General features: G+C 42.2%; 1 protein-coding gene across 7 annotated transcripts in view; it reads left to right on the top strand.

Annotated features, from left to right (window-relative positions):
* Window positions 1-13,915, top strand: part of PPP2R2B (protein phosphatase 2 regulatory subunit Bbeta) — a 439,499-nt gene that overhangs the window by 334,978 nt on the left and 90,606 nt on the right. For all 7 annotated transcript variants that reach the window (XM_055332678.1, XM_055332677.1, XM_055332676.1 and 4 more), the window contains 2 exons: window positions 2,180-2,345; window positions 8,041-8,153. In XM_055332678.1, the coding sequence (XP_055188653.1) occupies window positions 2,180-2,345; window positions 8,041-8,153 (279 nt within the window). The remainder of the gene's footprint in view (window positions 1-2,179; window positions 2,346-8,040; window positions 8,154-13,915) is intronic.

Here is a 13,915-nt window from a genome sequence, read left to right on the forward strand (position 1 = left end):
ACAACCCAATCTGATTTCCTTGGCCTCCCCTGGCATGGTCCTGGGGCTTCCAGCAGGCCGGTGTGTGTTCTAAGACCTCTCCCATCTGTTACCGCCTGCCTCTGAGATTCACCAGGCCCAGTGCAGGGGGAGGCCCAGTGCAGGAGGAAGGTTTCGCAAGAGACTTCCCTAGCAATTTAAAGCCTGCTTTGTGCCTCAAAGCCATTTATGTTCCACCTCCCCTCAAAAAAAGGAAAGCCTCATTTAGAGGTGATATATTTGGTAATTGCACATTATTTGCAATTAATTTCTATAAGGGCATCGTGATCCCTCGGGGTTCCGTAGAAATTCAAGTGTTCAGCATTAAATCAGGCACCCGGCCTATTCCATTGGCCCTGGAAACACGAAAATGTGGTTGGCAAGTAGGAACTAATAGCTCTTCGTGACCTGGAATTTTTCCTGCTTTTCCAGAGCTGCCTAGTGCTAATTGGTCTGGCACATACTACACACACTTGACAGTCTGATTTGGATGGTAGCAAATCAACACACATAAATTTATTGTTAAGGTGGACTGGCTGTCTCTGTAGTAAGCAGGATATTAGCATTAAAAGTCCTTTGAAAACTGATTTTCAAACCTTCTTCCATTAAAAAAAAAAATCCAATTAGGTTCATAGTGATGATAAAGAAGAACCAGAGCAACTATTTAACATATATTACCCAAGGCAGCATGTTGCCGGTCATATTCTATATCACGATTTCCATTAGCTATTTATGGATTTCACCTATTTTAATTGACTGAACTATTTGGGAAGCCTGAGTCAGTAGCAGAAGGAAAGGGCACACGTTTTTCCAAAGGAGGAGGGTGGTTTTGTTCAATAAAATATAGACGTGGAGGTTGGTAGCATACAGTTGAGTGTTCTGCTTTGCAGCAAGGCTTCGGGTTGGAATGAACGCAAAGCCTGAGAAAGCCATAGGACAACATCTAGGGTCAGGCCCGCTGCCTACTTGTGTGAGTGGCTTCTCAGGAGGCACACTCTGGGAGAATTTGCTCATAGACCCTCAGCACCCTTGCAAACACACCCCACACCGGCCATCGGCACCATCACCCGTCAAATGGAATAAATGGAGACTTGGGTTTGAATGTTCAATATCCATCCAGGAATATGATTGTGTTTTTCTAATTGAGACTTTTCTTTAGAGTCAAGTTTCTATGACAAATGTGTGGTAAGACCTGAATTTGAATTTGGTTTTCCAAAGCCTGAATCTGGAAGCGCTTAGTAATAATGTCCTATAACACCTGCAATAAAAGCTCCCCCCTTTTTTTTTCCTTCTCATCTTTCCCTCACACCCTTTTTGTTCTTCTTTCCAGCCTCTTCTTACCCTTGTGCCCTTCTGCAGATCCTATCCTCTTTCATTCTCCCATCTTTTGCATAGTTCCTGTGGTTCCATGCTAGCATAACCGGAGCTGAGGGGAAGCCAGAGGTAGAGTCTGACAGTCCTCCAGGGACTCCTGTGGCATCTCTGTGCCAATGTCTGTTTTGTCTCTTGTGCCACAAGAAAATGGGGAAGGAAGAGATCAGATGCCCAAATCTGTGTATAAGCTGTGTGACCTTGGAGAGGTCATTTTAATACCTCTGAACCTCTTTGGTCCATTTCCCTGCACTGCTTACCTCTCAGAGGTTCTGTGAGGATCCAGTGTGATTTTTAAAGGCCAGCAAAAGGTATAGATATCATTGCTTTGAAATCTTTGTGAGGGATTAATATAGGTCAGTGTGGATGTGGCTGTGGGATGGCTCCCTCCTAAGGGTGTCTGAGACCTCTATTAGGATGTAGAAAGAAAATATTAGAATTTCTCTTTATATTCTCTTTAAATCGTGTCCTATTTTGACATCTATTTCTATGTGTATTTTGTACACACTATATATTAGTGCAGAAGTTCATGCATATAATTTATAAATAAATAGATGTATATTGGAGGTGCCAGTTATGACCCACAGGGATGCACAATCAAATGCTGGGGAGGCCAGTAAGGTAAGATCAACTAGTTGCCATGGGTCTGCCCTCATTCTACACTGACGTGGCCTGACCAGCCCACCCAAGGGACTCTAATGCTGGAAAAAAAGAAAAAAGGAATTGGTGAATTTGCAGTTGGCTTATATGATTTCATTTCTTTTGTGTGTGTTTTTTTCCCTTCCTACAGAGTAAAAATCAGGTTCATCGTAGGGGTGAATACAATGTTTACAGCACATTCCAGAGCCATGAACCCGAGTTCGATTACCTGAAGAGTTTAGAAATAGAAGAAAAAATCAATAAAATAAGATGGCTCCCTCAGCAGAATGCAGCCTACTTCCTTCTGTCTACTAATGGTACGTGGAGGTGACTTTGCCTATTTGGTAATTGCAGAGATACAATCAGCAAACCATGTATTTCCATCTCTCTTGAGCTCACTTTTTGAGCTGTTGAAAAACTTTCAAACAGTATATGCAAGATGCCTACCAGAGTTCTCAGCACAGGGTATCCCCTCAGTACATAGCTATTATCCTTTTTAAAAATAACGGATTTATGACCAAATTATTTGAGACCCATTGTCCGTAGTTTTTGACTAGTGCAGATTATTTCCAGGTGTTTTTAGAATCTGACTTCCTTTCTTAAGATTGACTAAATGTTATTCTGGGAATACAGTTCAGACAATTCAACATGCCATCCCTGTGAGTTGGGCATACTGAATCAAAATTATTAGTTCCTGGATGTATTTGGGGGTTCGTAAAGGAAATGACTGTGTCTCTCTTACACCATCAAGTTCTTGGCCGGGAGCACAGGTCAAGAAGAGAGGGGGACCTACCAAAGAATAGACCAAAAAGTGATTTCTTTCTCTCTGGGTCCTTCCATCCTCTTCTTATACCATTTGTTATTATAGGGGGAGTTGATAGAAATAGGTCAGAGAGAGAGGACGTTAGGGGTTGAACAGAGAGCCAAATTCCGTATTTGTTTGGTAAACTTTCATGCAGTGAAATGACCTACCCTAAAGGTTCATAATACCCTTGCTGAAAGAAGCCATCTATTCTCAGAACAATTCAGAGTAAAATCACATACTAAAGGGTGCTAATTGAATAGCATAACAATTCAGAGGATTAGTGTATAAAAATTGAAAACCTGCTACCAAGCTGGAGAGCACTTCATTTCATCCCACATGTGAGTCTGCCTCAGAGGGATATACATTTAAATATAAGTCAAGAAGGCAGGAATTTGCTTTTTACCTATGCCCAGCACTGACAAGGCCATGCTCACATGTATATAATATGATCAGATATATATTAACATTTTTAAAGACAGGAAGCACACAGAAAGATTTATGATTAATTTTGGATCATGCATGTTGAATGTCTTGTAGATTTTGTTCCTTTTATCATTTTTTACTTGCTAATAAGCTTTTACAGTGAGTTTTATGTTAATCATCTGAAAAGAAGGGGGAAAGTTTTTAAAGCATATGAACTAAAACTCCCTTGATGACAAAGCCAGTATAGAAACTTGAACATGGGCACTTCTGAAATAGCCAGTTTAGGGTTATTCAAGCATGGCTTATCTCAACATGACCAGATCTCCACTCCTCTGTTTTTCCAGATTCTCAGTAATTTGATTGTTTCTCAGAACTGTATGTATTGTTCACTTTACTTTTTTTCAACACAGATTTCTTGAAAGCCAGACCACATGCATGTTTTTCCTCCTCCTCCTCCTCCTCCTCCTCCTTCTTCTTCTTCTTCTTCTTCTTCTTCTTCTTCTTCTTCTTTCTTCTTTCTTCTTTCTTCTTTCTTTTTTTTCGTTTTGCTGTTGAAGTTTTACTCAAAGGCCCTGTGTATCCAACCCTTTAGAATAAAAGAGACTTCTGATGATGTTGACTTAATCATTTCAGGCAGTAAAAGTGTCTGATTATCTTCTATGGCTAACTTACTTTATATTACAAAATTTACCCTATTGATTATTACTATAAAACCCAAAGACTTATTAAGTGCTTTGTGGGGGGGATGGGACGGCAATCATTGAAATGCAATGAAGATTAATTATATAGCATAATGTTCTGTTAATTGAGTTTTTAAATAGTTTTTTGATTAACAAGGATATTATCTTCCCATTTGGGATGCTATTTCATATGCCAACAGCATCTCAAAATGATTCTGAGAAGAAAAATTCCCATGTTCTTCTGCGATTTTCTTTTTTGTACTAATATTGAGGTTGAGAATTCCCCTTAAGCCAAATAGGTTAACATGCAAAAATTAATGAAAGACAATTGGAATTACTGTACAAAAGAGAAAATGAAGATAGATGATAAGATTGTGTTTAAAAGCTGCCACAAGTAATGATAAACTACTCAGAGAGCCAGCCAGAAAAAAGAAAAAGTCATTACTCATAGTAACAGCCACATGTTCCTTAGACTTTTTTATCCACAAAGCTTCAAGATACTAAGTCAAGAAAAATTGTGTGATAATAAAGTCTAGAATGACTCCAGGCAACCCAGCCATGGGGAATTGGATTGAATTTGCCATCAATTATCTTAAAAAAAAATGTGCTTATCTCATTACAGTTTGGTGCAGTTTTTACATTCTGCTAGCATATATTTTCAACTTTACCATATTTCATGAAAAATAAAACCAACATTCCATTGTGAATCAGTACTTTGAAATTATTTGCCAGGTACAAACACGTTGCTTTACCTAGCTTTCTATTTCTATCTTAATTCTTAGGATGAGAGGGAAAGGGAAATGATTTGTTTTGTGAGCTAGGAAACTAGTGTGTATTCACCATAAAATTTTTTTTTAGAAAATACAAGGAAGAAAAATGAAGATAACAAAGTGTTTACACCCAGAGAGAACCAGTGTTGATGTCTTTTAAAGAAAAAAGCAGAGACATGGATAAACAGATAAATCTTTTTGCTTCTTAACAAAAGTGGGATTATTTGATAAGCTGTTTTGCAACAAATTTTTTTCACTTAATAATATAACACTTAACAATAGTAATATCTTCCTAGTTGTTAAATATTCTTCTAAAATATCATCACATTTTCGATGACTGCATAGCATTCCCTTGTATGAGTTTTCTATAATTTGCTAATAAATCTCCCATTATTCAACCTTTAATTATCAAGAAATTCTTATTCTTAATAAATTATATATTTATAGGAGTAGATGTTAGTATGGATAGATAGGATCAGGAAAAATAAACTATGCATAGCATATTACATATATTAAGTTATATAATTATATACATAAATATAATGAAAGGATATTTCATTCAAAATTTTTATAATACTTTATCTAGTAGAATTGAGGAAGGTTTTAATTTATTTTTTTAACTTTAGGGCTCTTTAAATTTTGCATGATAAAAGGAAATAAAATGAGAAAATACAAAATCTGTATATGCAGTATCCCTATTGAGGTTTGTACTCTTCCTGCCAAAATGTAGAGAAACAATACTGCAAATGTCTCTGCAAAATGTTAACAAGGATAGTCCCTGACTAGAGGGATTATAGTTGATTCTTGCCCTTTATGTTTTACCTGTGATTTCTCTATTTCTCTGTGTTGCAATGTATCATCCATAATAAGAAAAATAGAAGAATTGTCGAATGGGACAGGATATATTCCAAAGCCAAGCAATAGAAAATATTTGGTGTTGAAAGTCCCCGTTTTGTGTTGTTCTGAGTCACAGCTGACCATCACTAATCCAATGACTGTATAAAGCAGAGCCTCTGCTTCATTTTCTCACCCTAAAATACCGGGCATTATGCTGCAGTGTGTCCAGAGAGGGTAGGACCAGAGGCATGTTGGTGTATGGATAGGAAGTTCAGAATTCAACTCAGTGTCTCGGGAAAGGCTTCCTTGCCTTCTTTCCCAGTACAAGCCGGGGGGAGCACACAGTTCAGAGCACACAGATCTTACACTTAGCAACCCAGCCAGGTGTGCCAGCAGACATGACCAGCTGGAGGAGTCCCCAGATAAGAGGAAACAGGGGTACTTACCTGTTAAAGTAGCCAGATGGTTGCTGAAAGCCCACTTCAGGAGAAGGTGCATTTCAGACCTCTGGGAACAAGGCCTTTGTTGAGGAGGCATGGGAAGGAAGATGAAGGGGTGAAGGAGAAAAGGAACCCTAATAGAGGCTGGGGGAGGGGTGGCTCTTCTGCCCACAGTGTTAGGGAGGAAACAAAATGTGCTGACGTCACCCCGGGATGAAACTGTTGCTGTCAGAGCAACATGTTATTATCAGAGAATAGTCGCCCACTTTGCTAATTCTAATAACAGCTGCCCTTTGTCAGCCAGTATTAGAAGGCCACCCATGTTCAACACCGTACACAGGGTGTTCCGTGTAATCCTTCTGAGAGCCCCGTGGGGAAGACACTGTTTGCCCCAACTTAAAAATAAAGAAACCAAAGCATAGTAAAGTTAAGTGTCTTTATTTGTGAGGTGGAAATATTTGGGACACATCCTAAAATGTCATTTGTTGCTGCTCTGAGGTTCAAATTGAATTAGGCATTCTGTACTCTTTCTCCTGATCAATCGGGTGCTCCTGTCACTTGAAGAAACTAGGCACCTACTACATGAGAATCCCAGTCATCAGCCGCTTGGCTGGCTGGAGTGGGAGTGAGGGTGTGGCCCGAGCTTGTCTGGTTCCAAAGCCTACCCTGTGCAGGCACAGAGGAAGGTACAGAGGAGGTATTTAAGGAAGGGGCCTTCCACAAGAAAAGCTAGAGGAAGTACAAATAATGAAGGCAGGACCTGTTCGGCAAAGTCTACAAGTCACACGGCCCCCACATATGATCTGATTGGCCCAAACATGTTTACTTAAGAAATGGGATCGAAAGCCTACAGGTGAGGCATGCCATCTCCTGCCTCCCAGAGCCCCCAGCCCCTCGCACTCATTCCCCTGTACTGCCTCACCCCTGTAGACATTGGAGATCTTGCCCTGCTTTATTGCTATGGAGAATGATAGGTGTCAGCTAGTGATATAAAGCTCTGGAACAGTACACAGGTGAGAAAGGTAGTTTCCAGCTGGAGATTCCAAGGAGAGTGCAAGGGGAAAGGAGCATTTTGATGAATGTTCTTACCATTGTATATCTCTGAGTATCGCTAGCAAGATATGCACTGTAGAGATAGGATTCATTCATTCATGCACCTAATATGTATTGAACATCCACTGTGTCCCAGGCACTGTTGTGGGTGCTGGATGTGTAGTGATGGACAACACAGAATCCTGCCTCCAGTGAGTTTCTAGGAAGGGAGACATAAAAAAGCCTATATCAGATAGAGGGAAGCACCAATATTTTGAAGCAGGAGGAGCAGGCGAGAGAATGGTGGGGATGTTTTGATGTGGGTTGGTTAGGAAAGGCCCCTCTGAGGGTGGGACTCACACAGAGCAAAGGGAAGGAACAAGTCACATGAAGAAGAGGGTCAAGGGCTTTTGAGCAAAAAGCGCAGCTAGTGCAAAGTCTGAGGCAGGAGTGGAGGTGACGTGTATGGGGGGCCGTGAGGAAGCCATGTGGCTGGAGCACAGGGCAAAGGAGGCAATCAGTGAGACCAGAAAGGGTGAGGAAATACAGATCATGGAAGACCATTCAGGTCATGGTCAGGGCAGTGCTTGTGGGGTGGACACTGAAATGGGGTTACCTACCTCCCGGGGTTAGGGTGCACATTAAATAAATTGTCCAGGGCAAGTGCTGATAATATAGTTACACAGCTAATTCTGTCCATGTGGCTCCTCTTATTCAGTGTTCAATAAATATTTTTATTGAATGAACCAAAATAATGGTTAAGCTCCAGATTTCATAGGCCATTGTCAGGAAAACCATTGGTCTGGGTATAATATGGTTTTGTTTTGAAACATGAGCGCTGCCTCCAGACAAATGAGATTTATGCCCTGAGCCCTTGACTCGAACCAGCGTCAGTAGCATGTATCCGGTGCTCATCTCCACCTCTCCCTGCTTCTCCACCCCTCTCCCCCTGCCATCCACACATAGAACACCTTGACAAGCTTGTTTTCACTGTACTTTTGATTTACTCTGGTTGCCCTCCACAGATAAAACTGTGAAGCTGTGGAAAGTCAGCGAGCGTGATAAGAGGCCAGAAGGTTACAATCTGAAAGATGAGGAGGGCCGGCTCCGGGATCCTGCCACCATCACGACCTTGAGGGTGAGCCCGGGGGCAGCTTTTGCCACCATCTTTCATTTGTCTTGGCCACCAAGCACAAAGGAAGGGCCCCCTGGTGTGCATGGGCTGGGTGCTGCCCTAGGATGCAACTGGAATGTATGAGTGAAGGGGATGAAGCAGGGACTTGACCTGAGTGCGTGTCCTTCCTTTATTCCCCTAGGACTGGTCTTCATGGCCACCACTGTGCCTTACTATATTCTTAGCCTCTGCTCACGTTTCCTAAAATGTCTTGAGCGTCTTTTGTACTCAAGGTCCAGGGGATGGGACTGCCCATATGGCAGGTTGGGGTTTTGTGATTCAGGACATGAACTTCTGCATGTAATGGGCCTGGGTTGGAATTTGGCCACTCACCAGAATCGCCTGTAGTTGCTTAACCCTCTTGAACTTGAGCCATGCAAGTTATTTTTAGTTTCTCTGTCTGTAAAACAGTGAACCTCGTACTTGGGTGAAAAGGTGGTGAGGGTGGAAAGCCCTCCTTCCGTGGCCAGTACTCAATATGTGCTCTCTGCTATTAATCTGAATAGCTCCCTTCCTGCCATCCAGAAACGCACAGTCCAGTGAAGAAGGGATTTGTAGGTCTAATATAAAAATGCTTATGGTGCTAAATAGAGTAAGATAAATGCAGAGAGTGTCAGAGAGTTACAGTTTGATCAAAGGAGGAAGAAATTATATTTGGCTCTAGGAGAACCAGGAAAGGTCTCTTAGGAAAGTGATTGTTAAAAATGGATTTCTAAAAGCAAACTTTTAAGGGAAGGCTCTCCAGATACAGGTTAAAATGGTTTAGGACTCGATGGTGAATTTAGGTTGGGATGTGTTTAACATGAGCACAAGGGCAGGCACATGTTGAGACCAGCCCCAAGGGACTTTCAAAACTGTGTCAAATATGTTAGCTGGTAGCTTTCAGATACCAGCTGCTTTACTGAAGACCAAAAACTGAGAAGGGAGGCAGTGCAGTGCATGTGGGGAAAAGAGGTTGTCACTCTAGGGTTTAGAAGCAAATACAGGGATTGAATGATCAGTGTGTGCCTGATTAGCTCACTTGTTTATTTGTTCATTAATTCATTTGTTCCACTCTTTATTCAGCAGGTGCTTTAAAAAAATTATTTATTTGAGAGAAGGAGAGTGCATGAGCAGGGGGAGGGGCAGAAATAGAGGGAGAGAATCGCAAGCAGACTTCCCACCAAGCATAGACCCCAATGCGGGGCTCAATCTCACAATCCTGAGGTCATGTTCTGAGCTGAAACCAAGAGTCAGACACTCAACTGACTGAGCCACACAGATGCCCCCAGCAGGTGCTTTTTGAACATAGGCTCATTGCTGCCCACAGTGCTAGGCTGCCAAGTGTTGACCCAGTACTCACGGGTAGCTGGTCTTTTGTTGAGCTGCTTCTGAGCAGGTAAGCATTGGCTGCTCTGTTTCCTCTTGTCAACCTGTACCTTCAGCCTGAAGAACTGCCACACAAGTCTTCCATATCAGACAGGACTGATGCTCTAAATGCTCAGAGGTTTTGCAGACCTGAGGGGAGGGTAGTGAAGAGTGAAGAATGTGGACATTGAGTCTGTCTGTCCTGGGTTGGAACAATGGCACTGTAGGTCTCCAGCTGGGGACCTTGGACATACTAACTGAAGTCCTTGTGCCTCCAAAGTCCCATGTGCATTACAAGGATTCACTGCCTCCTGGGATTTTTGTGAGAAATCTATGCTACATTGTGTGTGATGAAGTACTTAGCCTTGTAGTGTCTCACTCACAGAAAGCACTTCTTAATGTTCGTTCCCTGCTGTTGGTTTAATATTGTCTTCGTCATTATTATCATGGCTATTGTTACTCCCTACTGATATAAGAAAATTAATATGCTTTCCCTTTTCATATACTTTTTTTCTACTGCATTCAGTCTACAAGCTATTCATTGGTACCTAGGGAGTGGCGGGCAACCTTCTGGCTCTCCAAGGGAATAAGACAGTGTTTCGCCCCTTGGAACTTTGCAGTCCTATGGGGGAAAACAGATGGTGTAGGTGCCACTAGGGAGTTCACAACATGAACTTCTGCCCAGATGTCACTTTGTCCTGGTTTCCTCTGTTGGATTGACCTTCTCAGATGCCGTCTGGAGTTCCCACAATGAATTCCTGTTGTCCATGGTGTCCTATAGGATTTCATATACCTGCGGTTAGCCACTCAGAGATGTCACCCTGATGATGAGGAGAAGGCCTATCTCTATGTTTCCATTAGAGCAGAAATGCTGAAGTGGACTTGCAATCACGTGGAAGGAGGCCTTGAAATGTGGCTGGGAGTTAGAACACCTCAATTCTAATTCTTGCTTTCATCTAAACCAGTTGTGTGACCCTGGGCCCGTGAATTGCATTTCTCCTCTCCAAGCTTCGTTTCTCAACTGCCATCCTGAGGTGGTCTGTACTTTTGTATCCACAGTACAAGTTCCAAATGCAGATTCCCAGGACCTGACCGCAGTGATTCCATTCAGCAAATGGGGGTGATCCAGAGATATCTACATGTTTAGCACAAACCCCTGGTGATTGAGTAGGGGGCATCTGTGGTCACTGGATTTTATCATCTCTAAGGCTCTCCCGAGCTATTATTTTTTATGAGCCTCTACCACTTTTCAATCATTTCAATAGTTACTGCATCAATTTGAGAGACACATTTGCTATAATCACGTAAATACCCGTATTTGATTTCACCCCATCTACTTTCCTAGGCTTTCCAATATCCTGTGTTTCAGTGTAATCATCCACACTCCGGCATTCTTTGGATGAAAACACTGAAAAGGCCAACCTCCTTTTCTTTTTGATCCCAGTAGTAGAAGAAGGGGGAAAAAAAAAAAAAAACAAACAAGCAAACCCGAAGACCATAGATTCAGAACAATGACTCCAAACAGAGAATGAGCTGACATGATATTAATCAGACTGTAATTTACTAACATGCTCCTCTCTCAAATTTGCATTGCCAGCATTTGTGGCTCTTTCCCTCCTCCCTGTCTTATGATTACCTCTTGCTCACTTTCATAGAATCCAGTTCTGTGTGGATCTGGAGAGTGAGAACGTTTAATAATACCCGACAGCTAATTAATCCTCACTGAGTAATGAACCTGTTCTGTTTCAGTGCTAGGAGGCTCAGCTTTTCAAAACAAGAATGTAGCTATTTTTTTCCCCTTTTTCATGGAAGAGATAGCCTCTTAAATCCAATCACTCTCACCCAGAGATGCTATGAGAAATGCTTTTTGAAAACCATATCGCCTGCTCAGTTTATAACATTCACAGCAATAATCATAATGATAATTTAATAATAACACCTTATAGCTGTAAAGTGCCATTTATGTCACCAAGTGTTTTCTTACCTAATCTTTTGATTCACCTTTAGAACAGCCAGTGAGGAAGGGCAGTGAAAATGCTGGTGTCCAGTACTTAGCATTTATTATATCCCATGCACCATACTGTACACTGTGTCTGCATTAGCTACCATGTGAGGTCCAGCTTGCTGTCAAATACCCACTGTACAAATGAGGCTTGGAGAGGGTAAATAATATGCCCAGGATCATGCAAGACTAAGAATCAAATCTTGATCTACTTTGCTCTGGGACCTGAGCCCTTAGACCTGGTACAGGCCAAGAGAGAGAAGTGACTGCCAACTGGTTATTCCAGAGCTGGGACTAAAAATCCAGAGCTATGGCTCTTACACTTGGACATATACATTCAATGATTTGAAATGGCTTTCTCAATAATTAATACCATTATTATTCTACATCAGGATGTCTGTCTCTGTCCCCACCCACTCCCCTTTCTCATTCATACACAGTGAGTTTTTAGATCCCTGAGCTCAGCGTGCAAAAACGATGACCCTGAGGTCTTCTGTAGTTCCACTGAGTGAGAGTCCCCTGGCCTTCTTCCCTGGCCTCCCAATACCAAGATGTCAGAGGCCCTCAGAGCCCTTTCTAGGCAACAGAAACTCATAGTTCTAGTAACTTCTTCAGTCTGGGATGGGAGCTGGGTGTTGAAAAATCACACTTAGCATATTTCTCCCTGCAGGAAGAGCCTGGAGTTATTATTTGCCTCATTATGGTTGGCTGCCAGTGCCCTGGGAACCTAGGCCAGATTGGAATCTGTTTTTTAACCAGTTGTAAATATAGATTTCAGAAAGTGTGATCTCCCACGCTGTGACTTGCCGTAACCACTCACAGAAATGTAGGGGATGTAATGAATTTCAGTTTTCTAATGGGTTTTACCTAAATCTTCCTTACAGCTAATATAAATAATAATAATAACCATGTTTATTAGGTGCTTACTATACACCAGAGGCTGGATTTCATATCCTTAAATCATGTAGCTCCAACAGTAACTCTGTGAGGTATGTTCTGTTATCTCTGGGTCACCCAAAACCTTCCTCCCTCAGAGAAGCTCTCCTAGAATATCCTAGGGAAAATTGCACGCTCACATCTTCCCATTCACTCTTGATGGCCTCACCCTGTCCCATTTTTTGTTAGCTTGCATCATACCTGGGATGCTATTTGTCCATTTTCTGCTGCCCCTCCACCTCCACTTAAATCACGCACATTATTTTTTCTCTGGGAGCCCCAACACCTAGAAGAACCCATGGCACGTGTGAGGCCATGTATTTGTCAAATGAATGCAGTACACAGAAGTAGAAATGGAGTCCTAGCATCGACGAGGATTTTTACCCAAGATCTCATGGCTAGAAAAAAAGAGTAGGACTGGGATTCAGATCTAGTCTATCTGAACCCAATATTTCCATTATGATTCCTTATAGCTTCTGCCTTCTAAAAAAATATTAGTTCATGATCGGAGAGTGGGGGGAGTTTCATTATTTGTGTTTCTCAGAATCCTTCAGCAGAGCTTTCTTAATGCATAAGCTTGAATTTGGCAGTGGGAAGTGGGGGACAAGGACCGCAAAGGCTTTTGTCTCGGGGTGGGCACTCAGTGGATGCCCTGTTTCTAGAGAGATTAAAGATAGAGAGATCAAATGGCTTCCAGTTTTATATACGAGCCTTCTGCTGGTGATGGCCTCTGTCTTCCTCTCAGCCGCAGGACACACACATGGGATGTCTCAGACTAACATTTTTCCACGTAGAGTGACCCTGATGTTTGCAAATCTCATCAGTGGCTGTTTGGATCTCCCCCAGCCACCATCTGCGACACCGTGGCTGGTCAACATGAGCATTTGCCAGCTCTGCACTCTAAAGAGGTCATCTTGGGGATTATTGCTAACAGGTCATGGGGGTAGTAGGGTTGATTAAACAGACTAGCTGTTTTCCCGAAAGTGAGACTTTCCAGTGAAACAGCTACTCTCACTACCTGACCTGTTTCCTAAAGAACTGATTAAACAGGCCAGTGGGTTAAGTTTACTAATAGCAACTGCATGGACTCAGCCTTTCCAAGGGACAGGCTCTGGGCTGAGCAGAGTAATGTATGTTTTACAATTCTTTCTTCATCACCATCCTGTGACTTCGGCATCATGTCCATTTTATGGACGTGTCAACAGAGGCTCAGGGAGGTAAGTGCTGGCTTAGTGTCCCACAGATAATAAGTGACAGAGCCAAGAATAGAGCCCCAGTGTGATCCCAGAGCACCTGCCCTTCACCATCATGCAGGACTGTTGATTGTGTGGCCCCTGATCCAGACAACAGTAAAGGTGAGAGCATCGGACATGTAGGACTTTTTCATGTATTTTTATTCCTAGTCAGTGAGTGCCTACTGTGTGTCAGGCACTGTGCTAAG

Source organism: Nyctereutes procyonoides, unplaced genomic scaffold, assembly GCF_905146905.1.
Source record: "Nyctereutes procyonoides isolate TBG_1078 unplaced genomic scaffold, NYPRO_anot_genome, whole genome shotgun sequence".
Taxonomy (NCBI): domain Eukaryota; kingdom Metazoa; phylum Chordata; class Mammalia; order Carnivora; family Canidae; genus Nyctereutes; species Nyctereutes procyonoides.